The following is a 27,078-nucleotide window of genomic DNA, read 5'->3' on the forward strand; positions in this document are numbered from 1 at the left end:
TTGTTCAAAATGCCAAGAACTTGGACAACTATCCTCAACTGGTAACAGACGCGCTGGGCATAGGCTCTTAGTGTAGCCTGCACATTGCACAGGAGGGAGTTGGAAGCCAGCGCTGGCCCCCTCCCCTCCCTGTGCAGCCCCCAGGACCCAGGTCATGTGATCAGGAGGAGGGGTGAGCCCCAGAGCCCTAAAAGCCTGGCTCTGGGTTGGGCCCAATACTGTTGGCCTGGTGGTGCCTGGGATTGGGGTGGGAGGGGTGGGAGGTGGGCTTCAGGAACCCCCCCTGGGGGGGGTTCAGCACCCCTTCGCACCCCGCCCCCCACGCCACCCCGCACCCTCTCACGCTGCGGGCCCCTCCCAGGCCCTTCATAGGCATATGGGGCTGGGCCAGGCGGCTCTGCTGGGGGAGGGAGGCTGGGGCTCAGATCAGCTGAAATCAAAGCCACAGCTCCCTCCCCGCCACGCCGCACCCCTGCCGAGCGCCGCGCACCTCCTCCTTTGTCACAATGTTTTTCAATCCGGTGAAGCAAACTGTCCAATTAGAGCCAGGGTCTCCGGCTTCCATCTTTGCCGACGTTTAATTAACATGCTCCTCTTGGCAGCTGCTGACAAGTTCCAGAAACAGGTTGTAAAGGGTTTTTGTCTTTACCCAGCATGGAAAATGAGGGGTGTTACATCGCGGGTACATGAATAGGTTGCATTTCAGATCCCTCCTTCCCCTCCCCCCTGCACTGGTAAGAGGCATGCAGCCGTGTGTGTGTGTGTGTGTGTGTGTGTGTGTGTGTGTGTGTGTGTGTGTGTGTGTGTGAATTGCAAGGGGGCGGGGAGGGCGGAGTTGGAGGCTGAGAGACCTCCTCCCTTTTCCCTCACCCCTTCTTCCCAGGAGCCTTTGCTCCACAAAAGATCCGGATTCCAAGTCTTATTCTCCAACTGGCACACTTCTGCCTCACATCTCTTCTAGCCAGTAGCAGACTTCACCGTGTTAATTCCTACCCATGGGTCTGTGCCCATGCTGTTTCTTTGCCATCCTTCTGGTAAACTCCTATTCAGCCTCCAGAACCCTGCTCAGGTGGCCCTGCTTTGAGAAGCCAACTGGGTACAGACTTCCTGTCCAGCCACACCTGTCAGAGTTCAGCATGGATTCTGAGGGTCAGGTCTGTCTCCCAGCTAGACTGTGAGCCCCTGAGGGCAGGAAGGTGTATTACTCTGCCCAGGGTGGTGGTGAGCCTGGGAGATCTACCCTCCTGAAACCTTACCCCACTGTCCAGGGAAAAGAAGGCTGGCTTGGCAGAGAGAAAGAAGGGAAGGGATGGGGAGGAGGAGATGGGCCCAAAGGAGCCCTCCCTCCCTTCTCGCAGCCCTGCTGGAGTGCCCAGAACAGGACCACATGGAGGGCACAACAGGGATGCCAGCTTTCTCAAGGGCTGAGTTTCTGGAGTAGCTGATGGAGGGGCCTTGAAGCAAGACCCCAGCCCAGAGCTGAGCCCTGCTGGGTGCCCCAGGCTGAAGGCAGGCTCTAGTACCCAAGTTCTGCCTGTTCAGCCTGCAGTGACTTTCCTCGCAGTGTGGGTGGTACCCTTGGATGAAGGTAACGGCTGGGGCAGAAGCAGGTCTCTTGGGTCCTTTTCTCTCTCAAACTGGCCCCATTGGAGCATTCACACCATTTTACAAAGGACAACAAGAATGTTTATTCCTGGAGGCTGCCACGTACACAACACAGAGAGGTCTGGGGGACCCAGGGAGCATAGGAGATGCTGGCCGAGGTGCAGGCACGGGGTAGAAGAGCCTCATAGGTGGTGACTGGCAGCTAAGTTGTCTCCTGGGAGAGCTCAGGTTCACCCACCATGTCCCAGCCCCACTTTGAGCCTGTTTTTCTCCAATGTGGCCAAGACCCCAGGCAGAGGCAGAACTTCTGCAGCCAGAACCCGGCTTGGATGCCCACTTTGTAGCTTCTCCTTCTCCATTCTCAGGCAGACCCCCTGGGATGAAGGGGAGGGCAGGGGTGGAGGCACCTTGAGGCCAAGCCAGCAGGTGGGGGTGCTGCTTGCTCGCTCTTGCGTCCCTAGCTAGGTCAGCACCAGCTCCTCTGGGCACCAGGACAGTCTGTGGAGCCTGCAGGGAGACAGCCAAGAGCAGCGGGTCACTGCCGGGTCCTGCTGTAGCCTCTCAGGCACCATTTTCTTTTCTGGATGGGGTGGACAGTAAAGGCAACTGGGCATAGCCTCACCTTCCTCTTTCCTGGCACCCTAACATCCTCTCTTGCCACATCACTCAGGCCCCAGACCCAGCTATTGCCAAGGTCTGGCCTCCAAGGAAGTTAAATAACAATAATAAGAACAGTAACAATGACCAGCAAGGACCCCAGTTTCTCCACTTGCTAGTTGTGTGATCTTCAAGAACCTGAACTTCTCCGAGCCTTAGTTTGCTCATCTATTAAAATGAGGGCAGTAATTCTACTTGCCTTGTAGAGATCTTGGGAAGGTTAGATGTGAAAGCCATGAGCAAGGGCTTGGTGCATTCCACAGAGGAGGCACAGTGTTAGTTGACGGAAAGAAAGAGGCGAGGGTGGGTCTCATCTGAGCTGAGCAACTGAATACAACCAGACCTGTCAGCTTCATTTTTATAGGTGAGGAAATCGAGGCCCAGTCTCTGGGGTGAAGAGATTCTCAAAGTCAGACACCAGCAGGCACAGTCACAAAGCCAAGTGTGCCCCCAGGTCTCCTTCCATATTCCTTCCAGGCCCTTGTGCCTTCACCTGTTCCTGTGTCTGTCCTGGATGCATGTTGTCTGACTCTAAGAAGCTCCCCTGCCAACCCCATGTGCCCACTGCACCTCAGGCAGGAGGGGTGGAAGCCCTCATTTCTTGATGTTTGCTTTTTGCCTCTTTGCTAGTAACATCTGATTCTGAGAGCTGGGCCCCCACTGGGAGAACCTCCCTGTCATCCCCCAAGCCAAGCCCATGCTCACCTGCTCCTCACCTGCCCTGGGAGCCTAGGGTACCAAGGGAACCGAGGAAGCCATGGGTAGTGGGGACACCATGGGTACTGAGGGTACTGAGGGTCCTGAGGGCTTGAAGGTGGGGTCCTCAGGGATGTAGACAGTGCTGTTCCCTTCAGGCATCTACAGAGAGAGGATGCAACTCTGAGGACCCTGTCCCAGTCCAGGCAAGGGTGTCCCTGGTGACTAGAACCTGGAGCTGCAAATGGTGTGTGGCGAGCGCCACCTTGTGATCGCCGTGCGGATCACATGCCACGGAGAGCAGGGTGGTCCTTCAACACAGGAGTCCTGCCCCTACCCTATATTAGGCACTGTCCTGGGTGCTGAGGCATGGCAAGGAGGAGACAGTGTCCTTGCCCCATGAGAGCAATGGTGAGGCATTGCAGTAAAATACCCAGTGACAGTAAGAGTTGCAAATGCACACGACAGGCTTATAACCCAGCCTGGGGGATGCTGAGAAGTTGTGCTGAACCCACTTTTAAAAGATGAATTGGAGTAAGGGGCAGAGGCGGTAAAAGGCAGTATGGCAAGCTCTGTAAACTGCAGACAGGTCCGAAAATGGGGTGGGGAAGGTGCAGGGAAGGCCAGAAGTGGGTAGAGAGGTGGAGGGCAGGCAGGGCAGGTCAGCCCTGCCCTTGCCCCATCTGTGGTCCTGGGGAACACTGGTCCAATCCCCATCCTCTGAGAAGCCACCTCACTCCCAAGGTAAACCACTCAGGGCCTCAGGGACTGCCTGATAGTGTTCCTTCCATTGGCACAGAATTTTGTTATTCCCAACCAGGTACAGCCAGCCCTCCATACCTATGGGTTTTGTATCAGCAGGTTACACCTATCACAGGTTGAAAATATTTAGAAAAAGCAACAACAAAAAATGACAATATAACAATAAAAATAATAAAAACAAAAAACAATACAGCATTTACATTGTGTTAGGTATTACAAGTAATCTAGAGATTACTTAAAATATATGGGAGGATACATGTAGGCTTTTATGCAAATACTATGCCATTTTATATCAGGGACTTGAGCATCCCCGCAAGAGATCCTGTAACCAATCCCCTGAGGTTACTGGGGGACGTCTGTACTGCTCAAGGTATACAGAGCTGAGAGATGTGAAGTTGGAATAAATTATAAAGATCAAAACAGAACCAAGAGGGAACTTCTACATGGGGGAACTGATAACATTTCTGATTTATTTCATTAGCGTAAAATCTGTTGGTTTCTAATTGTGGTGTCTAAAATAGTTTAAGTTCTGACTTTCTTAAATATAGAATAGAAATAATTATCCTGTGAGAAAAGAAAGTTTATTAGGAATGTAATAACATAGAACAATTCTTATGATAGAGCGGTAAGGAGAAAGAGACGGATACTAAATTGGGTGAATAATACAATTTCAACCGTGTAAGAAAAATCTATGCAGAGAAAAAAGATAGAAAGGAAATATACCAGAAAATATTAATATTGCTTGACATAGGGTGACAGGATTTCTATTTTACTGTATTTCCAGATTTTCTTTAATGAGCGCCTAGTCATTTTTAATTAAAAACATTTTTAAAGAGTTAATTTAAGAGACATTCGTTATGTGCATGAAGTTACCTTATAGTAGATATTAGTTAAAATTACCCTTAAAACTTCTGGTATGGTTTTAAAAATACAGAGCTAAGTGAAAGGCATTATGGGTGGCCCCTTGTCCCAGGAGCCACAGACACAGGCGGGTCCTCACCCTTGTCATGAGGGGACAGTGCAGGAGGCATGAGGGGAGTCCTGCCATCCTGCATCATCCAATGGCAGGTGGGCACCTCCAATCATGATTCATGGGGAGAGGCCAGCCTGAAGTCACAGAAAGCCCAGATTGTGGCATGTTTTTAAGGAAACTGAGTTCTGTGACATTCCACCACTTTCATATCTAGAACAATGTTCCTCAACTGCTGAAAGGGGTGGGATCCTGCAGAACTCAGTTGCCTGCCTGCTGCCTTCTTCATTCCTTCCTGCCTTCCTTCCTTCCTGCCTGCCTTCCTTCCTGCCTGCCTGCCTTCCTTCCTGCCTTCCTTCCTTCCTGCCCGCCTTCCTTCCTTCCTTCCTGCCTTCCTGCCTGCCTTCATTCATTCCTGCCTGCCTGCCTTCATTCATTCCTGCCTGCCTGCCTTCCTTCATTCCTTCCTTCCTTCCTGCCTGCCTGCCTTCATTCATTCCTGCCTTCCTTCATTCCTTCCTTCCTGCCTGCCTGCCTGCCTGCCTTCCTGCCTGCCTGCCTTCCTTCCTTCTTTCTTTCCTTCCTTCCTTTTTCCTTCTTTTCTTTCCTTCCTTTTTTTTCTTCCTTTTTGGTCTCACTCTGTCATCCAGGCTGGAGGGCAGTGGCGCAATCACAGCTCACAGCAACCTCTGCCCCCCCCCAGGGTTCAAGTGATTCTCCTGCCTCAACCTCCTGAGTAGCTGGGATTATAGGCATGAGACACTGAGCCCGGCTAATTTTTTGTATTTTTAGTAGAGACAGGGTTTTGCCATGTTGGCTAGGCTGGTCTCAAACTCCTGACCTCAGGTGATCTGCCCGCCTCGGCCTCCCAAAGTGCTGGGATTATAGGCATGAGCCACTGCGCCCAGTCCAGAACTCAGTTTCTGTATTGGAATCACCTGGGAGCTTGTCAGTTGCAGAGTCCCGGTCCCTACTGAATCAGAACCTCTGGGGTGGTGCCTGGGAAGGTCTCCAGGTGGTTCTCATGGAGACTGAAGCTGAGCACTGCACTGTGATTCCTAACCCAGGCTGGGTGTTAGAATCCCCGAGGAAGCTTTAAAAAAAGTATAATGTCTAGACCCTACCCCAGAGCAGTTAAATCCAAGTCTCTGTGGGCTGGGGCCTGGGCTTTGGAATGCTGTCAAAGCTCCCTAGGTGATTCCAGTGTGCATCTTAGCGCGAAAACCGCTGCTCAAATACAGTGGTGCTTAGACTTGTTTGTCATCAGAATCACCTGGGGCTTGTTAAACCAGCGTGCTGGGCCCGCCCCCTTGTTTTGGAATCAGGATGTCTGAGGAACTTAAGACTTTGCATTTCTCTCTCTCTCTCTCTCTCTTGCTCTCGCTCTCTCTGTCATTCTCTTCTCCCTTCCCTCCCCTCCCCTCCGCTTCTCTCTCTCTCTCTGTCTCTCTCGGGATCTTGCTCTATTGCCCAGGCTGGAGTGCAGTGGCGCCATCATGGCTCACTTTAGCCTCCACCTCCTGGGCTCAAGCGATCCTCCTGCCTCAGCCTCCAGAGTAGCTGGCACTACAGACGCATTCCACCATGTCTGACTAAGTTTTCTATTATTTTTTGTAGAGACAGAGTCTCCCTATGTTGCCCAGGCTAGTCTCAAACCCCCAGGCTCAAGCTGTCCTCCTGCATCAGCCTTCCAGTGTGGGAATTACAGTTGTGAGCTACTGCACCCATGAGAATTTGCATTTCTAACCAGTCTGTAGGTGATGCTGATGGTGCCGGGCACTATACCATGGGGACCACTGCTCTAGAATAAAGCTGACTGAGTCTTTAGGGACAAGAGTAAACTCCAGCTGTAGCCCTGACTATAGGTTGCTTCTGTCACCCCCTCTAGGGTATGCAGAAAGAGAGGTACACATCACCCACTCCAAGCCCTGGGGTCTAGAGGGAAGAGTCTTCAACCTCCATGAGACACAGCCTCCCCCGATGAAGAAGTAGGGTAATGTAGGCTCTGACCCCCACCCCCGGCATCTGGGTCCCCAGGCCCCAGCCCAGCTGATGCAGTGGAGGCAGGGAGGGAACGCAGCTGCCCTCCTTCAGGGGGCCAAGTCCCTGGAACTCACCTCCCAGTAGACCGCATCCTCAAAGCAGTTCTCATCTGAAGGTTGTCCCCAGAATGGTAATCTCAAAATGAGCCCTACAGAAAGTTGGAGATTATAGGATGTCAGGAAGTGCCTTCTCTCTGCTCACCCCAGCCATTTCCCTCAGCTGGGAAAATCCTCCTGGGGCCCTTGGGCTGAGTTCCAAATTGTCCCAGTCCTGTAGCCAGAAGTGCAGAGATCAGGGATTCCTGGGGGCTCAGGCTGACCTGTGCCGCATGCCCTTTACTTCTCCACCCAGGGAGCCCCACAGCAGCACCCCCCTTCTCTGGCTCAGCCATTCCTGCTCACCCACAATGATGCCACCCATCAGGGCCATGGCCAGGGTCACCAAGAGACCATAAATCTGGAACTTCCCCTGTGTTCTTGCGGTCCAGTCCCCCTTGAAACCTTGAAAGTCAAAGGAATGGACAAGCCTGGGGTGGAGACAGGGGGCAGGTCAGGGCCCCATGGAGAGGCCAAGTAACCGCTTGCTGCCACCCCAAAAATGTGACCGGGTACCACGGGCCTCAGCCTTCCCACCCACAACATGGGGACACCGGACGTATCAGTTGGCCTCTAAAACTCTAAGGGACAGAGTTTGGGGAGAGAGACCCATGAAACAATTGGTCCAGAGTGGGGAAGGAAAGGGAGAAAGATGCAGTCGGGTCCCAGAGGAATAGCAGGAAGAAGGGATGGGAGAAGGAAGGGGGAAGCTCCATCCCACTGCACCTCCTCCACATTTACCCTTCTTTTCCATAGACTTCAAGGCTGGCAGAGGCCGCTGTCACAGCACCCACGATGCCGCCTATGATGCCAGGAATGCCATGCAGATTGTTAATGCCACATGTGTCCTGGATGTGCAGCCGGGACTCCAGGAATGGCTGGAGACGGGAGGTGGGTGCTGCTCAGGCCGGGGGCTGCATCAAGGGTGTGGGGAGGCCGGGATTCCAGAGACCCTCAAATACACAGAGACCCAGGATTCTCTAGCCCTCAGCCCCCTCCCTAGGAACCCTTAGCTCACTTGTCAGGAACACAAAGACCTCAGCATTCTCTAGCCCCCAGCCCCTTGCCTGGGGCACTTACGGTCAGGTATACAAAACCCAGGGTGGAGATGATGCCGCAGACGAAGCCGATGATGAGGGCGCCGTAAGGCATGAGCATCATCTCAGCAGCGGTACCCACAGCCACCCCTCCTGCGAGCGTGGCATTCTGGATGTGCACCTGGGCAGGGCAGGCAGAGCAGGCAGGAACTCAGTCCTCTCCCTGGAGCACCGGACCTGGAGGAGCTCACTTGCTGGCTGTGCAAGGGTGCAGCCTGGCTCCTGGGAGCCAGGGATGGCTGGGAGTTCACCTCAGCAAGCCAGGAGCCTGCAGAGGACTTCAGCCCCACCCAGGCTTGCTACAGCTGCTCCCTGTGCCTCTCTGCACATGCCACCCATCCCGCCTAGCAGGTCTGGGCATTTTCCATGTGCTGGTGCACTTGCTGGTGAGCCCTGACAACAAGCACACTGTTGTTTTATGTATACCATGTATACCTGTGTGCCCAGACTAGCATGTCTGAATGTTCTTGCCATGGATGCAAGTCCACGTCAAGTGCCTATGGGGTCTAGACATAGGCACGCACCAGCTGCTGCTGTCTGAATGCTAACCTGTACCAGGTACCATGCTGCTGGCTGTAGGGGTTAGCGCTTTCCATCTCTACAACGAGTCTGCAAGGTGAGGACAGTTATCTTGCAACATTTGCAGATGGCGAAACTGAGGTGAGGGGGGTTAAATAACTTGTCCAAGACCACAGAGCTAGCAAGAGGCAGAAAGGTGTCTTGATCCAGGTTGTGTGGCCCCAGAGTCCCTGTCCTTGACCCTATTCCATGTCCCTTCCTGCAGGTGGGTGTGGATACACACAGGTGTGCCAGTCTGTGTGTCTGATTCTCTTCCTCAGGTGCCTGAATCCCCACCTCTCTGCATGGTGATAGTGTCCCCAAATAATCGATACTCCAGACAGTGTCTCAGCACACATATGCCCATGTCAAGACGCTTGTGTCAGATTATAAGATAGGTTGGGCGCAGTGGCTTACACCTGTAATCCTAGCACTTTGGGAGGCTGAGGTGGGTGGATCACCTGAGGTCAGGAATTTGAGACCAGCCTGACAAATATGGTGAAACCCCATCTCTACTAAAAATACAAAAATTAGCTAATTTAGCTGGGCGTGGTAGCCTGCACCTGCAGTCCCAGCTAGTCGGGAAACTGAGACAAGAGAATTGCTTAAACTTGGGATGCAGAGGTTGCAGTGAGCCGAGATAGCGCCATTGCACTCCAGCCTGGGTGACAGAGCGAGACTCCATCTCAAAAAAAAACAAAACAAAACAAACAAACAAAAAAAAACAAGATAAAGAATTCTCAAAAAAAAAAAAAAAGATAAAGAATATCCTTGCTCTGGGTGTTGCTGAAAACTGGCCATGTGCTCAAAACAAATCATTTCTCCCCCAGCCTCATCTGCAAGATGGGTGTGATGATCCCCTCAGAGGTGTTGGCAAGGCATGGTGATCAGCGCCCTCCAGGCCCAGGCAGTCAGAGCCACACCCCCAACGCCCTCATGCTCACCATGTCCAGCTTGCCCTTCTTGTGCAGGGCACTGGATATTGCCACCGAGGTAAGCACGCAGGCTGCCAAGGAGCAGTAGGTGTTGATGGCGGCTCGGTGCTGGCTGTCCCCATGGTAGGATATGGCTGAGTTGAAGCTGGGCCAGTACATCCACAGGAAGAGGGTGCCTGGTCAGACCAGACAGGCCCAATGGGCCCGGGAGGAGAGGCATTAGATACAGCCCCACAGCTCAGGCAGGCATCCTGTCCTTTAGCTCTAGAGATGACCCCACACCCAGCTGTTTCCACCTCTGCAGCTTTAGTCATGCAGGGGCTCTTCCTGGAAGGCCCTCCCTGCCTTCCTTACCCCCCACTTAGCCTTCCACACCACTCCAGGAAGTCTACCCTGACCCCCATTTCTGGGCTAAATGCCCCCACCCTGTTCCCACAGCGCCAGGAGGGAGAATCTTTTCTCTACTGTAGGGAGATCCTCCACATGGCACTGCTTTCTCTTCCACTACACTGTGAGGAGCTCCTGGAGGGCAGGGCTGGGTTTTGAGAGACCAGAATGGCTGTGGTCAGTGTCTTCTCTGGAATGAATGGACACAGGAAGTGGAAATGCACATCTTGCCCTAGCCCAGGGGATGGAGTGAGCAGCTCCTGGTTACCACTCTGTCTGCCTTGGGGCATTCTAGGGGAAATACAGGACGAGTGACCAACTTCTTTCAGCTTCATAGGGAAGGGGGACAGACATATGGGATTCTAGAAGTATCTATAGGCAAACTCTGTTTGCCCTTCCCCCAAAGAGAACTGGCAGCCATGCACCATACCACGTGGGGATCAGGTCTGATCATGGTGGCCTTCACCCATCATGGTGGCCTTCACCCATCATGGCTGCCTTCACCCATCATGGCCACCTTCACCCATCATGGTGGCCCTCAGTCATCATGGCAGTTCTCACCAATCATGGCAAAGAGGTCCGACTGGTACACAGAATTCTGTCTCTCCTTGCTCTGCTCTAGGTTGCGTCGGTAGAGGATCCGGGTCACTGTGAGCCCAAAGTAGGCGCCAAATGTGTGGATGGTCATGGAGCCTCCTGCATCCTTCACCTGGGGTGCAAGGGGCCTGTCAGACTCTGGCACCTTCTCTCCCTCCCTCCTCATTGCCGTCCCTGTCTTGCCACACACACACACGCCCAGAGCTCCAGCCTTCTCGGACTCTTCAGGGTGCAGGATGGAGCCTGGGGCCTTCACGGACCAATCAACTGGTAATGGGGAGAAGGTAGGGATTCCCATCAGCAAAATGCCAGGGTGTCCTCACCCAGCAGATTTGGTTGTTCCCAGATGGGGAAACCCAGGCCTGGAGACAGACTTGCTCATACTGCTGGAGGAGGTAAGGCAGAGGCAGAACTGAGGGAAACGACCTACCTGCTTTGTCACCCACTGGTTTCCACCTCTGTGCCTCTCATTTGACAAGCTCTGCATTTACACCACCTGCTAGTGCCTTAGCAGGGCTGTTGTCAGGATTCATGCAGGCAACTTGCCCCTGGTGAGGGCCTGGCACTTAACAGGTGCCAGATTGATGTTTGTCCCCCTCACACTCACCTCTCCTTCTCTTTAACCTCCTCCTTCCTCCCCACCTAGAACCAATTTCAGATGAATAGAATCACAGACTCACTCCTTCACTTTAGATGGGGGAAACCCAGCCAGAGAGGTAAGTGTGTCATCCACGGTCATAGAACTGGTTGTTGACAGGGCTGGGATTCTCGACTCCCAGCCTAGCAGATGCCTCTACTAGCTGTGTGACCTTAGGTGAGCCCCTTAACCCCTCCGAGCCTCAGCTTTCTCATCTATAAAACAGGGGTAAGCCAGGCACAGTGGTGGCTCATGCCTGTAATCCCAGCACTTTGGGAGGCCAAGGCAGGTGGATCACCTGAGGTCAGGAGTTCAAGACCAGCCTGGCTAACATGGCGAAACCCCATTTCTATTTAAAATACAAAAATTAGCTGAGCATGGTGGTGTGCACCTGTAATTCCAGGTACTTGGGAGGCCGAGGCATGAGAATCGCTTGAACCCGGGAGGCAGAGGTTGCAGTGAGCTGAGATCATGCCACTGCACTCCAGCCTGGGCAACAGAGTGAGACTCCATCTCAGAAAAAAAAAAAGAGGGGATACGCATACTGAGATTCAGTAATGCAAAGGACTGAGAGATGACCCTTGGAGGCAAAGGGAACAGCAATTGCAAAGGCCTTGAGGTGGGACCCAGCTTTGTGCCTGAAGAGCAGACAGCACAGTATGACAAAGCACAGGAAGATGGGGAGAGAGTAGACAATAAGATGGGGAGAGAGTAGACAACATGTGGAGAGAAAAGTTGGCGCCAGAACAGGAAGTGCCTTATAACAAGTTTGGATTTTCTCCTGAATGAAATGTTAAAACTGCTGATAGATTTTCAGTGGGTGAATGGTCTTCTATGCACTATTTATTTATTTGGTTTTTTTTTTTTTTTTTTTGAGATGGAGTTTTGCTCTTGTTGCCCAGGCTGGAGTGCAATGGCGTGATCTCGGCTCACCACAACCTCTGCCTCCTGGGTTCAAGCGATTCTCCTGCCTCAGCCTCCAGAGTAGCTGGGATTACAGGCATGCGCCACTACGCCCGGCTAATTTTTGTATTTTAAGGAGAGACAGGGTTTCGCCATGTTGGCCAGGCTGGTCTCGAACTCCTGACTTCAGGTGATCTGCCTGCCTCGGCCTCCCAAAGTGCTGGAATTACAGGCGTGAGCCACCGTGCTTGGCCTAATTTTGTATTTTTAGTAGAGACGGGGTTTCTCCATGTTGGTCAGGCTGGTCTCGAACCCCTGACCTCAGGTGATCCGCCTGTCTCAGCCTCTCAAAGTGCTGGGATTACAGGCATGAGCCACAGTGCCTGGCCTCTTCTCTATGCATTATTTATAGGGCACTCTGGCTGCTGGAGATGACTTTCCTTAGGGGCAAGGAAGGCAAGAATGCAGCCGGGGAGATGAGTCAGGAGGAAGAGATATGGTAGCTTGGACTAATCTGGTAGCTGAAAAAAATTACAAAATGAATGACTGAATTTAGGGTGACCTAAATCATTCCCTGCCAAGGAGGGGGAGTTCCAGACAGAGTCCAAACGTAGAAGAGGAGGGTGCTAAGAAAAGGGTGCAGTTTCTACGTGAGATCCCCTACTGTCCAAAGGCACCAAGGAGGCTTCTGAGATAGAGTCAGAGGTCTAAGGTGCCTCTTATCTGAGCCACTGAATTGACCTCCCCGAGGGAGCAGCACTCCTGTCATGGCCCATGTGAATGGCAGCTCTGGTGCTGTGTCGTACACACCATGGCCACCTTGGCCATTCACCTGGGATCCTGTCCTACAGATTTGCCGCTTCAATACACCGGATTCCTTTTCTTGGCAGAGGAATCTGGAAATGTGGTATGTGTGCAAGAGTATGTGCAGGGATATCCTATTCATTCCATGTGATGTGTGGGAAAGAAAGGAGGGGGGAAAAAAACAACATTCAAGGAAGCCCTGCTCTGCCCACGTGCTGGATTGATTGGCTAGGTGGACTGTGGTACCTGCCTGGTAGATATTATTACTCCCACTTTAGAGATGAGAAAACTGATTGACGTTCAGGAAGTTAAGTGACTCGCCAGGCTGGCATGTCTCCCCAGCTGTCTATTTCTCCATACCCTGCTGTCCCCCAAAGCACCCCCACCACCTCATCCCCATTCTGAGCCCTGCTCACCTTTAGCAGGTTAAGGAGAATGAACTCATTCACAGCGAAGAGGGTCACTTGGAAGAAAGTCATGATGAGCAGCTGAATGGGGCTGACTTTACCCAGAACTGCCCCAAAGGCCACGCAGACAGAGGCCACGCAGAAGTCAGCGTTGATGAGGCTGTGGGGAGACAGGCCAGTGGAGAAGCTGGGGCAACAGCAAAAAGTGGCACTGGAGGCCCTGGACTTTGGTCGTATATGGATTTGGGCTTGTGGCTTAACCTTTCTGAGCCTCAGTTTCATCATCTACACTAATGGGCACCTAACATTTAGAGCTACTCCAAGAATGAAAAGAAACCACACGAGACAGGACTAGTACAGCAGCACACACCAGATGCCCACCTCCCATGCAGCCCATCTCAGGCCCCCACTGCTTGCAGACAGCTTGGGCTCAGGGCACCATGTGGTCTGGTTGCTATTGTTGAACACGCCCCATATTTGGGGTCCTTCCCTGCCCTGTAGCTTCTACTTGCTTTTCCAGAACCTCCTTTTACTGCCTCCTCTTTCAGGAAGTCTTCCTGTTTCCTCCAACCAGATGCAGTTTCTGCCTCCAGATCCTTATCTCTCCCTCTGCACACACCTCTTCTGCTGGTAACCAGGGCCTTGCTATTGGGATCTTTCCTTTACCTTACCCATGAAGAGGATCTATGTCCAGGGAAGAGACAGGGGGGCCTTCCTGCAGGAAGGAGGGAGCTGGGGTGGTACTGGATGGAAGGAGGGAGCAGGAAGGCCAGCAGGGAGGATGGAGGCAAAGGGGCAGGTACACAGGTCCTGCTCAAGCCTGGACCCTGAACACCCTGCCAGCCCAGCAGAGGGCTGATGAAGAGGCAGACAGCTGAGTGGACATTGTGTAGACCCTGATTCCATCCATGTGCCCACTTTGCCCAAGCCTGGCCTCCTTGTCCCCTGCCAGCAGCAAAGCTGCCCTCTGGATTCCAAGGCAAGACCCTCAGTGTGGCTCTTAGGCCGAGAGAGTTGTTGATGGGGTGGGTGGGGGTCTGTCACATCTAGAAGGGACTCCCTTCCCCTTCCATGCTCAGGGCTGTGTGTATGAGAGAGAGAATGGGGTGAGGAGTGAGAATGAAACTAATTGTAGGGCCAGTTCACTGGACTGTCCACTCCACTATTGCCTCATTCACCGCTGTGTCCCCAGGGCCTAGTGCAGGGCCTGGCTAAATGAGCGATGGCAGTTCCTAAGTGCTGGGCTCTGGGGTATCTACTAAGTACTGTATATGCCCTCCTGTGCCATCCCTGAGCCATACAAGACAGGCACTGTCATTAGCCACATCATTTAGATGAGACATGGAGAATTAGAGAGGCTAAGTTATTTGCCCAAGATCCCATAACTGCAGCTGGAAGATTCATCTTGATAGAAGTGACCATTAGAAAGGAGAGAGAGAGAGGCCGGCCATGGTGGCTCACACCTGTAATCCCAGCACTTTGGGAGGCCAAGGCAGGTGGATCACGAGGTCAGCAGTTCAAGACCATCCTGGCCAACATGGTGAAACCCCATCTCTACTAAAAATACAAAAATTAGCTGGGCTTGGTGGCAGACACCTGTAATCCTAGCTACTCAGGAGGCTGAGGCATGAGAATCACTTGTACCCAGGAAGTGGAGGTTGCAGCGAGCCAAGATCGCACCACTGCATTCCAGCCTGGGTGATAGAGCAAAACTCAGTCTCAAAAAAAAAAAAAAAAAAAAAAAAAAAAAAAAAAAATGGAGAGAGAGAACAGAAAGGCCCATCTCTTGGGCTATCAGCATTTGGGAGATGGAGATCCAGATGCCACATCTCAGGAGGGCCGAGGAGGCTTGGGCAGGGCCTGAAGAGGGGCACTTTCTACACTGACAGGTGGGACTTAGAAGACTCTTCAGCAGGGACAGGCCAGAAGCCAGGGGGAGGGTCCACATCTCTGGATCCACAAAGTCAGGTCTGGGGACAATATGCTCATCCCAGCCCCGGGCACCAGAAATCAGCTCCAAGTCAGGTGCTGAAAAATCAATCTCCTGAGAGCCAATTTGTCCAAACTCAGTTTTTCAAGTGACCAACTTGCTGAACAACTGCTTCACCAAAAGCCTGTTAACTCACGGTTTGTAATAATTCCCTTTGAATTTTTTTGAGATTAAAAAAATTCATTTAGCCATAGCTATTTTGCTGTGGTGGCCAATGATATATATTACAGGTGTTTTTATACTTTGGATCTATGGTTTTGGGAATGATAATTTCTTGTGCATTTTGAACTTCGGGGTGATATGCATGTCAAGCGTCTTATAAACAAAAAGACTTGTTTACTGTTTCCAACACATATCCAGTCAACTATCTTTCCTGTTTCTCTTAATTCATGGATTAATTATCTGGCTTGGATGAAGTAACTTTTTGCAAATATTTGACATGTGTCCTAGATTTCAGACACCTGGCTATCATACCTCGTTGGTATCCTAAAAGTAACGGCAGGGATTTGCCCTTTAAAGGTGGTTTATACCAGTTTGCCTCTAAGCCCTTTCTGTGGACAGTTTATGAGTGAGCTAATGAATGTTCATTTTCACACACCAATGATTACTTTTCTCAAATTAATTTTTTTTTCTTGAAGGATGGGAGAACGGAGGAAAACATTTTTTTTTCTTTAGCTGACCTTTTCATATGTCTACAGAAATAAAAGTCTGTCTAAACTGGACTTAAAGAAGAACCTCCAATAAACTAAAACTTGGCTAAAGCAGGAAAAATCTCCCAAAGGCTCTTGAGTAGGACCAGAGCAACACAAATTGCTATAGGTTTCATAAGTTGCCGTGGGATAGAGAGTTTGATAAATGAGTCATTCAGTGAGCTGACCACTTTCTCCATTGATTTTTTTGGCAAGTTGGCTTTGGGTGAATTTATTTTATAACCTGTTGGTGGTGTTGTGGGTTGGGGAGGTGTGTTGAGGCTTGGAGGAGGTCACTGCAGAACAGAGGGAGGGGCTGAGTCACCTGACAAGAAGGGGCTGGTGGTGCTCATCAGGCCAAGTCATCATAGAGAAGTCATGAGAAGGATGGAGCTGAGAAGTGACAGTAGGGTGCTCCACCCGTGGAAGCTGAGGAGGGGGCGGGGCTTCAGCCCTAACACTCCACACCCACACCTGTCTCGCAGCTGTTTCCAGCACCTGTTCCCTGGGGTGGGTGGGGGCGGTGAAGCAAGGCAGGGAGAGAGGTACCTCCATTTGGCTGGAGTCCCCATTCGGTGTTTCCTTCACAAGGAGCCTCTGAGGCTGGCGCAGACATCCCAGTTCTCCCACCAGAGTCCCGTGGGCTGCGGTCTCTCAGGACACAGGGCTGGGCGATTTTGATGTGCCGGGCCCGGCCGGACCCTGCCCCCAGAGGAAAGTCTAGCCTCAAGTCCCTGCAGCCTTTGTCGTAGGGGAAGGGAGACCCTCCTATGTATGACACTTGGACGACTCCCACCCTGGAGAATCGCTGATCAGGAAGCGAAGTGAGAGAGAGAGAGAGAGAGAGAGAGAGAGAGAGAGAGAGAGGGAGTGTGTGTGTGTGTGTGTGTGTGTGTGTGTGTGTGTGTGTGTCTGTCTGTCTGTCTGTCTGTCTGTCTGTCTCGCAAGCCCAGTGTGGCCCAAAGGAGGAGTTGCCCTCCAGCCTCAAGACCGGGTCCCGCCGATGGGCACGCCCTCCTCCCTCAGGCTCACCTGCCCAGCCCCATCCCTCCCAGTCCGCCACGCCCCCGGGGCCCGCCCCGCGCTCACTTCTCCACGCCCACGACGATGTAGCGGTCTTGTAAGAAGTGGAACCAGCCCTGCATGAGCAGCGCCCACTGGATGCCGAAGGCTGCCAACAGGAAGTTGAAGCCGACGGCGCTGAAGCCGTAGCGCTGCAGGAAAGTCATGAGGAAGCCGAAGCCCACGAAGACCATCACGTGCACGTCCTGGAAGCCTGCGGGGACAGTGCAGCCCGGGACTCGGTGGTCTGGCAAAGGTTCGTCCCAGCCCTGGGTCTGGGCCAGGAAGGCCGAGGTAGCCCCTCAGTCTTCCCCGCCACTGGCGCGTCTCCCTGCTCCACCATCCTAACCCGGTTCCCCCACCCCTACCCCCACATCTGAACCCTGGGGCTGGGCAAGGTAACGCTGCGGGCAGAGCCTCCAGTTCCTTCATAAGGGCCTCTCTAGAAAGGGAGGCGCTGGGGGGGGACCCAAGGTGGGTCCCCACCTTAGCCTATTTAAACCACTGGGCTGTAGTGCCAAGAGATTCCCAAGCGCCCTCCTTGAGAGATGGCAGCTCCTTGGTTCTACCCTCCTCCCTGGGTGGCTCTACTGGCCCAGGCTGGAGGTGGCAGCTGGGCATCAGAATTTGGGGCCAGGTGTGGTTTACACGCAGGGTCTAAGGTCGATAGCCCAGACCGTCTGAGGCTATGATGTCCTGCCCTCTCCACCGCAGTCCTGTTCCTTTGCTATGGAGAATCAATGCTCATCTGGCCAAGGAGTAGCCTGAACAGGCCAAGCACATCAGTTATAGCTGATCACATCCCCATATCCCACCACTGACTCCAGCAGATACACATCCCCGCATCACTGAGACTTGAATTTGGACCCCGGTTACTCCATCTTCTGGGTGGATGACTCTGGGAAAGTTAAGTATTTTAACTCAGGGCTTGGCACCTGCTTCTGCAATGCTTACATCACAGATGTTGTGAGGATTAAACACACATGTGTATGTAAAGAAGCATCTAGCACAGTGTCTACCCCATAGTAGGTGATCTAAGTGGGCAGATGTCATCGTTTATGTTCACTCAGGCATGGCCTAATTCTGAGTTCTGACCCAAGTCTTCTCCAACTCACAATGTGGCCTTGGCAAGCCACTTCCCTTCTCAGAGCCTCAGTTTTCTCAACGACCAAACTAAAGGGATGTATTAGGATGATCTTAACTGCCCTCTCAGCGCTTATGTTGCATGGTTCTCAACTCCAAGAAAATAACAGAAGACAAAGAGCTTTGAGAAGCAAAGAGAATTGCAAAAGCATAACACACAAATAGGAACCTCAGATGTCACAGGACACAGGGGCCAGATGGAAGGGCTCCCACTGGCCAAATCTGGGACAATCTGAGCACCAAAGCAATTATGTGTTATAATGAATTAAAACCATTAAAAAAGGAACTCATGAGATCATACTGATAATAAGTTGGTAAACAAATAATTGAGGTAGCAGATAGGGCTCTTGCCTACAGTAGAATGCTGAGGCTACACTGTTAAATATGGAAAAAGTGCTAGAGTTGGAAAATCATCATTTTCATGGTAAAGATTCAATCAGTGGATGCTAAATGCAGGGGGAAATTTTGAGTATGCACAGGACGTTTGCATTGTCTTAAAGGGTTTCCTTATAGACTGCTTATTAGTTGCAGGGGAAGAAAATAACAGTAATTATACTGGGCAACATATTGACTGGGTGATCAAAATTAATATCACTCATGCCTCCACATGTGATACCCTGAAAAGGACCTATCCCCTAGGTGGGATTCTAGCTGAGACTGCAGAACCCAATCTAATCATGAGAAAACATCAGACAAACACAAAATGAGGAACATGTTATTAACAAGGGGAAAGGCTGTATTCTTGAAAAGTATCAGTCATAAAAGACCTTTGAAATGTTCCAGATTAAAAGACATGACAAAAGGTATTAAAGTTAATACCTTACTCTAGACTGGATTCTGTATTTGGTGGGGCTGGGAGAATGGGGGAGGGGAGTGCTATAATGGTAATTATTGGGTCCATTGAGAAAATCAGATATAAACAGATTAAGATATTATATTAATAAGATATAAACAGGTGAAGATATTGCATTAATGGAAATTTATGAAGCTGATTACTATGGTTATGGAAGAGAATATCCCCCTTCTTAGGAAATATACTGGAATAGTTAAGGGTAGAGGGCCATGACGTATGTGACTGACCCTCACATGGTTCAGAAAAACAAAGCACACATGTGTATGTGTGCGTGTGTGTATGTGTGTGTGCATCCGTGTAGAGAAAGAGTGAGCAAATAGCTGAGTCTGCGTTAGAGTATATGGTGTTCTTTTATTGTTGTTGTTGTTGAGACATAGTCTCATTTTGTCACCCTGGCTGGAGTGCAGTGGCGCAATCTCAGCTCACTGAAACCTCTGCCTCCTGGGGTTCAAATGATCCTCCCACCTCAGCCTCTGCAGCAGCTGGGATTACAGGCATGTGCCACCACACCCAGCTAATTTTTTTTTTTTTAATTTTTAGTAGAGACAGGATTTTTCTGTGTGGGCCAGGCTGGTCTCAAACTCCAGGCCTCAAGTGATCTGTCCATCTTGGGCTCCCAGAGTGCTGCGATTACAGATGTGAACCACTGCACCTGGCCAGAGTGTAGCTTTCTTTGTGCTATTTCTGTTTGAGCAACTTTTTGTAAATTTGGGATTATTTCCAAGTAAACAGTCAAAAGGAAAAGAGACTCCAGGGCCCTGACAGGCCTGTCCCAGCCCCGCCCACCTGTCTCCCGGGGGATTCCTACTCCCTCACCCACCTGCCTCCCAGGGGATCTCTACCTCCCCACATCTTCACCTCCCCACATCTTCACCTCCCCCGGTGCTCCAGCTGCTCTGGCCTCCCTTCTGCTTCTCAGTCCCACACTCTAGGGTCTTTGCCTATGGTGTCCCTGCCACTTGGGATGCTGTTCCTGCAGAATGGCCAGCAGATCTCAGCAAATTGTCACCTCATTAGAGAGGCCTTCCTGACCACCCATTTAAGACAGGTTCTCCCCCTATGGCACTCCGTTTTCTTTCCTAGGTTCTCTCCCTTATGGCATCCTTTTTTCTTTCACGGTTCTTGTTATAATTTGAAGTTACACATTTGTTTGTCTTTCCCACTACGCTATAAAACTCCAAGAAGGAAGAGCCATGCCTGTTTTGTTCACTGTGGTATTCCCAGCACCTAGGAGAGTGCCAAGGTCGACTCTCAGTTAATAGCTATGGATGAATGAATGATTGTTATTGTCTCAGAAGCACCCAGGTGTGCCAGCTGAGCAGTGGTCCAGGAGCTCAGGTGGGATTTCACAGGAAGGGCTGCAGCCCCCCTCCAGTCCGCCTCCCACCAGGAGGGCTGACAGGTTCTGGTGCCCACTGCAGCCTGGCCAAGGCTGCAGGAGCGATGCTTACGGCACAGCTGCCTGCACCTTGCCTGCCCTCATCTCTTTCCCCTCCAGGCTTCCCTGAGGTCCAGGCCAAGGCCACAGACCCCCTCAGCTAGCAGCTACCTGGAGGAGGCTTAGGGGGCTTGGCACACTGAAGGGCAGGGGTACAAGCCAGTGCGGGAGAGCTGTGGGTCCTGCCCCAGGGTGGTGCTCTGAACTTCCCTCTGAATTTAGCATCGGTGCTGAGTTTACATGAACAAATACACCTCGGCTTAGGTTTCTCAATGTGCGCAAATGATTTCATGTATGATCGTGTTGCAGGGTTTATCACATTTCTAACTGTTGTGGAAGAAATTGAGCTGATGTATGTGAAGCACCATAAATGGTATTATGGTTATTCTGGGAAGAACTGATGGGTGACAGACTGGAAGAGAGGTGTGAAAGAGAGGGAGGTGACAAATTCAGATGACAATTCCAGAAGCAGGGAGGGGAGTTGGCAGGATGACAGGATGGCAGCGCTGTTGACAAACACAAGGCAGTGGGAAGAGGTTGCTGCGTGGGAGGGAGGTGCTGGGTCTGGCCTGGCCGTGGTGAATTTCAGATGACCAGGGGGGTGAGGGCTGGGCTGGTGGGCGGGGGTTAGGGGGAGAAATGGAGCCTGGCTGTGGGGGCTTGGAGCTGAGGTCTGAGATTGGGCAGGCCTGCAAATAGAGCTGTGAGTTGCAATGTGGGAATGAAGGGAGAGAGAGACACAAGCTGAGAACTGGCTGTGCCTTGAAGCTAGCAGAGAAGACGAAGGACACGCTGGCAGGGAGGTGGGAGGAGCCCCTGGGGAAAGACAGCGTCACCGCAAGTGGGGTCCTTTCGATGAGAAGGGTGTCAGTTGCCTGGTGGTATAGAGGCGACATGCTGGCAGGAGCGAAGCTGAAGAGGACCAAGGGAGCCGCTGCTGCAGGGGAAGGTGTGTGTGGTTTCAGGGCTGCCTTGGCCTCTGTGTGGCCTGAGAGCAGGAGCAGGGAGCCCTCGCTTTCCTGGTCCATCCTCCCTGCCTGTCCCCTCTCACCCTGCTCTTCTCCCTGCTCTGGTGGGTGCCCTGTCTCTCCTTTTCACCCTGTCTGGGGGTGTCTCTTTTTTTCTCTTCCCTCCGTCAGGAACACAGACACCCACTTCCTTCTCCTTGGGCACCTCCCCAATTTGTCCTCTTGCTTCCCGTCTCTTTATCTGTCAAACTGGTCTTAATTCAGCATCAAAATGTATCCATTTATTAATTTCTGTTTCATAAAGTTTGATGCTACCTAAAATGATTTTTAGGCTGGGCGCGGTGGCTCATGACTGTAATCCCAGCACTTTGGGAGGCCAAGGCAGGTGGATCACTTAAGGTCAGGAGTTCGAGACCAGCCTGGCCAACATGGGGAAACCCCATCTCTGCTAAAAATACAAAAATTAGGCGGGCAAGGTAGTGCACACCTGTAATCCCAGCTACTCGAGAGGCAGAGGCAGGAGAATCACTTGAACCCGGGAGGCGGAGGTTGCAGTGAGCTGAGATTGTGCCATCGCACTCCAGCCTGGGCAACAGAGTGAGACTTCATCTCAAAAAAATAAAAATTAAAAAAAAAAAGATTTTTAATAGTGACGATTTGAGGGTCCAAACCGTATGGACCTTCAGCAAAGGACAGAACTTCTCAGATCTACAGGTTCTTTGTCAGTCAAATGGGAGATAGTAACAGCCCCTGGACAGTGCTCACTGCAGAGCTTTGTAGCACACATGTAATGGTATAACGCAATCAAAGCCCTATGCGAAGGCAGCTGGCTCTTTAGAAATTGCCCCATCATATAAGTTATTATTTCTCTTTTCCTCTTTCAAGACTGACAAGATTGCATTGGGTTGGCAACTTGCTGAGGGTCAACAGAAGTTGACCCTCAGTCTCCCTCCCCAGCTTTGGTGACTCCACCTGTCCTGCCCAGAACTGGCTTCCTCAACCTGGAGGTCCCTGATGGGGCAGGGCTGGCACTCTGGCCTCCAGGGGGCACCAGTACCCAGCTGTTCTCCCTCTCCCCTTACTCCCAGCCCCCAGCCCCGTTCTAGCTCCTGCTGCCTCCCTCTGTAGACGAGTCCCCCACCAGGCTGGCTGAGTCTAGGGGAACAAAGTGTCCCACACTAATGGGCCTCTGCAGCCCTCCCCTCTGCTGCATCAGCACACGAAGGATGGTGCCCTCCAGGGGCTGGGTGCTGCCCCCCTCCCCCTCCCATTCGCAGCCCAGCCTGTTTTCTTTGAGACCTACTGGCCAGTTCCCCAATTCCCCCAAGACTCCGTGCCCACCTCTTCCACATCAACACTGCAAAATCTCCTGGGGAGATGTCAGGGGGCAGCAATGCCACAGAAGACCCTGGAAAGCAGGTAGGCCCTGGGGTGGGGGCTTGGCTCTGACCCTGCCTGTGCCACTGGCTGGCTGAGAGTGTCCAGCTCCTCTCGAACCTCCATTACCTCCATCATAAAATGGAAATTATAAATGCCCCACCTGACAGGGCAGGCAAAAAGCAGTTTGTGATTGGGAAGTGCACAAAAGAATTTAAATGCTATAATAGTTCCAACTAATATAGGGAGAGGTGACTCCACCATGTTTCTGACAAGGTGCTGATACTTACACACCTTCATGGAAGGAGCACTTACTCCCTTCTGGGGAAGCCCAGTGGCAGCATTTACTGTCCTCTCCCTTTATGCCAGGAGATGAGTGCCCTACCAGTCACCTGTCATCTTGAGTCTTCCTAGAGATCCTGTACTTTAAATAACATTTCTACCTTAAGATGGGCACGCTGAGGCTCACTGTGGCGAGGTGGTTGGCTCCTCCATGCAGTGATGCACCCGAATGGGATCTGTTTAATTCTAAAGTTCCACTGCCTTCTGCCTGTGGGTAAGCTCGTCCTTTATCAAATGGAGCCTGCTTCGGCCTCATGACACAGTCCTTCCGGTGTTTGAAACCAGAGCTTCCTCCGCCCTGGGTCATCTCCCGAAATGTGTCCCACTCCTCCCTTGGTCTTCCAGGGAGCTTCTGGAGTCCAAGCCCTGGTGGCTCCTCCTTGGGCCAGCCTCCCTGAAGCCACTGCCCTCAGCGGTTCACCCAGACCCTGGAGCACCAGCCCATAGGGAAGCTGCGTGTTTAGCAACCACAGCCACTGCCTGCATCACGGGCCTCCGAGGGCACTGCCAAGGTGAGTACCCAGCTGGCTCCATGCCTGCTACCTGCTGCAGGGCCCATGCCTGGGGAGCTACCCTCGGGCCAAGCCAACTGGAGCTGGACTCCTCCGGAAACTGGAGATGCCCAGCAGGCTTCACTAATCCCCTGAGTAGAAACGAGGCCCGCACAGCTGCTGATGGCCTGGATCCAGGAACAGGGAAGGCACCTTGGAGCCTGCCCTCACCCCAATCCCCTAGGAATCACCTCGCTGCCCAGGAACCCAGGCTTGGGGACTCACATGGGCCAGGAAGCCTTGTGCCCTCTAACTCCTAACCACAGCCACGATGAGTGGAGCGGGGGAAAGGGGGAAGGTTGAGACTAGGGAGGAGAGTGGGCCAGGAGTGTGGGCTCAGACCCCAGGGCTGCTCCTCTTGCTCCCTGGTTTCCCAGCTGAGTGACCTTTGCAAGACACTTCTCCACTCTGGCCTTAGTTTCCTCATCTGTAGAATGGGGGTCATCACACCACCTCCCTCACAGGTGGTGGTGATGATTAAAGGAGAGAACGCACGTGCGGTTGGAGGGGTGGCCACTACTTCTTGCCAAGATTCTTCCCCTATACCCCTCTCCTCTGTTGCTTCCTGCTCTAGTGGCCAAGAGCTCTCCAGGAGAACTAGCAGGGGAAACTCAAGGCCCTCCTTGATGCTGGGGCTCTCCCCCTGTTAGCATCCTTGCCCCATCCCTTTCACAAACCCTACTCTTGGGCCACACAGAACCACTGCCCCTCCTCGCAACAGCACCCCCTTTTAGTGGCCCCCTTGGCTGCTCGGCTTCTCCCCTCCTCACCATCCACCACTTCCCAGGAAGCCATCACAGATCACTTCTGCTCAGAGCACTTGGTCCCACTGAGGCCCTGGGTGCCACGGTGCCCCTCTCTGCTTCCAGAAAGTCTGGGGACAGAGACCCAGGATATTCAACTTATTTATCCAGAGTGACCATAGCCCTGATTTGCCAGGACAGTCATGGCTTATCCATGGGTCCCAGCAAATTACTACCAGCACCACCTTCACTCTCAGAGGTGTCCTCTGATGATGATAAATTGTATGATCACACTACAGATAAGCACTTGTTGCATGAACACATTAAGCTGGGGTGTGAAAGGTGGGTGGGCAAGTGTGGTGGGAGGAGGATAAGAGCTGGGGAGATGTAAGGACTGTACCTCCCCACTGGTGAGGTTCTGCAGCTCCTATTATAGGGTCTCTCTCTCTCTCTCATTTCTTTCTTTTTTTTTTTTTTTGAAAGGGAGAGAGATAGAGATTCACTCTGTCACCTAGGCTGGAGTGCAGTGGTGCTGTCATAGCTCACTGTAGCTTCAAACTCCCAAGCTCAAGCGATCCTCCCACCTCAGCCTCCCAAACTATGCTGGGATTACAGGTGTGAGCCATCGCACCCAGCCTATTTAAGGTCTTGAGGTCCTCCACTCCCCAGACACATTGAGGACCTGTGAACGCCCATGGGAGTTCTTGCCCCTTATGCTCTGGGGTCAAGTGGGAAGCAAGTGCGGGAGGGAGGGAGAAGAACAGGTAAAGGAGGGTCTCAAGCTTGCCTGCCTCACTGTTTGCTGGAAAGTCCCCCCCTTGAGGAGAGGAAAGGTGGACAATGTGAACAGTGGATTTGGAGCCTGAATCCCAAGGCTGCAGCTGTCTAAGATATCTTTTAAAAAACAGCCCTAAATGGAGCCCAGGAGAAACTGTGGTCTCCCCAGCAGGGGGCGCACCCCTTATCTGTTACTTCCCTTCTAGGCACCATGTAACTATTAAATGCAGCCCATGATAGCCCTAACTTTTTGGCAGCCACTTAATATGGCTGGCTCCCACCAAGCCTGCAGCCCCCCAAACGCAGTCTTTTTTCATGCAGGCTGCCATTCTGAAAGTGTGCAGTTGTTTTCTTGGAGATAGAGAATCCCCTGTTGCCGAGAATGTCTAAGGTGTGGAGGGAATACCAGTTGATATAGGCGGCTGCTGGAGAGGGGCTTTAGGGTCCCTTTCAAAGCTAACAGTCAATGACTACATGAACACCACTGGCTAGAATAATTGTCATTGGCTGATGGCGGATGGAGTGGAAAATCAGAAAGTACAAGGGCATTCTGATTTTGGGAAAAGCCCCAGGCTGGGAGTCCAGAGGTCGGGCAGCTCAGAGTGACCTTGGGCTAGCTCTCCCTGCTCCTGAGTCCTAGGGCACCTGTGTTTGGTGCTCTTGTAGCAATTGCTCCATTATGAAGAAAGGATCCCACCCCAACTCTGCCAGAGCTTTACATGCACTTCCTCGCCACAGCCTCACCCCAACCCCTGTGAAGGAGGTCCTACCATTATCTTCATTCTGTAGATGAGGAAATTGAGGTTTAGGAAGGTTGGCATTTGCCTGAGGCCACCCACCTGGTTTGTGGCAAGAGCCACGAGAGCATGAGAGAAAGGGAGGTGTGTGATTGTAGGGTCATGCTCTTAACCACAGCACCGCTGACACGAGAAGATTCAGGGGCGCTTGTTTTCCCTCTCCAAGCTAAAAGGGGGTGGGTGTCCTGGCCTCCTGGCCCACCAGTGGTCCCACAACACCTCTGCCCGCAGCAGGGCTGGCGCTTATTTGGGGTAAGCGCTCCTCTGGACAAGGCAGCCAGGTCACCCACTGGTTGGTAATGGGGCGAGAGGACTCGGATCTTCTTAGTATACCAAGCAGGGCTCTCTGACAGGGATGTTGGGGGGCTCTGACGGCTGGGAGGGCGGTCAAATAAAAACCTCATCCCGGTGTTTTCCCTACTAGTTTTTCACGGGGAAAAGGAGTTTGTGCACATCTGACAATTTCCCACACATGCCCTGCAGAGGCCGGCGAGATGCGGAGTCCGCGGCTGCAGGGTAGATCCCCTCCTCTGCCCCGCTCTGGGCCGAGCCCTTGGCCAGGTGGGGACCGGCGCGGATATGTCTCCGCTGGGCCTGCAGGCGGCGAGACTTACTTGGGTAGCGATAGTAGAATTCGTTCTCCACGTCGCTCAAGTTCTTGTGCGTCCTCTCTGACCACCAGTGGGCGTCGGCCTCGAAGTCGTAGCGCACGAACACCCCGAAGAGAATCACCATAACCACCTGCAGGAGCAGGCAGGTGAGCGGCAGCCGCCAGCGGAGGTTGGTGTTCCAGGCCATGCTGCAGGGGTGCCTGGCCGGGCTGGCAGCGGGCGGTTCGGACTCTCGGAGGCCGGCGGGGCTTTTGAGACCCGGGCAGGGGGGCGGGGCGGCCACGTGGGGCGCGGAGCAGCTGACTCGGGCACCGCCCGCGAGCTCGCCCAACTGGCGGGGGCCCAACCCAAGCCGAGGGCCCCAAAAGATTCCCCGCGTCCGGCTGGGGGACAGCGGCAGGAGCAGAGGCTAAGGCAGTGGGCAGGAGGATCAGGGTGCCCCAAATTCTGTGTGTCCCGTTGATACTGGGGCCTTTCTCCTTTTGTTCTGCTGAACAGAGAAACACGGGGATCATTGGCCTCCCAGTGAGATCAGAAGGAATTCCCAGACCTAAGTCATCATCATCAACATCATCATCATCTGC

The 27,078-nt window shown here is 52.5% G+C and overlaps 1 protein-coding gene, 1 long non-coding RNA gene and 1 other non-coding gene across 6 annotated transcripts in view; 2 read left to right on the forward strand and 1 right to left on the reverse strand.

Moving 5' to 3' along the window:
* LOC112205615 (uncharacterized) overlaps positions 1–27,078 on the forward strand; it is a 34,040-nt gene extending 6,962 nt beyond the window's left edge. The window contains exons 1-4 of one of the 2 annotated variants that reach the window (XR_002939704.2): positions 17,063–17,150; positions 23,361–23,527; positions 26,367–26,640; positions 26,993–27,078. This is a non-coding gene — a transcript (uncharacterized LOC112205615). Of the gene's footprint in view, positions 1–17,062; positions 17,151–23,360; positions 23,528–26,366; positions 26,641–26,992 lie in introns of those variants that run through there. The other variant, XR_010151514.1, reaches the window with a different exon arrangement.
* Positions 1,664–26,996, reverse strand: RHCG (Rh family C glycoprotein). 3 transcript variants are annotated; one of them, XM_016927052.4, is made up of 11 exons: positions 26,498–26,996; positions 16,922–17,108; positions 13,163–13,313; positions 10,367–10,514; positions 9,428–9,594; positions 7,909–8,046; positions 7,570–7,706; positions 7,135–7,259; positions 6,808–6,881; positions 2,979–3,120; positions 1,664–2,112 (listed from the first exon to the last, which is right to left on the reverse strand). In XM_016927052.4, exons 1-10 carry the CDS (start codon positions 26,679–26,681, stop codon positions 2,992–2,994), a joined length of 1,440 nt encoding a protein of 479 aa, XP_016782541.1. In that variant the 5' UTR covers positions 26,682–26,996; the 3' UTR covers positions 1,664–2,112; positions 2,979–2,991.
* On the forward strand, positions 6,299–9,497 carry LOC134808477 (uncharacterized). Its single transcript, XR_010151515.1, has 3 exons — positions 6,299–6,683; positions 7,585–7,719; positions 9,314–9,497. It is a non-coding gene; the product is annotated as an uncharacterized LOC134808477 (long non-coding RNA).

Source organism: Pan troglodytes, chromosome 16 (genome assembly GCF_028858775.2).
Source record: "Pan troglodytes isolate AG18354 chromosome 16, NHGRI_mPanTro3-v2.0_pri, whole genome shotgun sequence".
Classification (NCBI taxonomy): Eukaryota; Metazoa; Chordata; class Mammalia; order Primates; family Hominidae; genus Pan; species Pan troglodytes.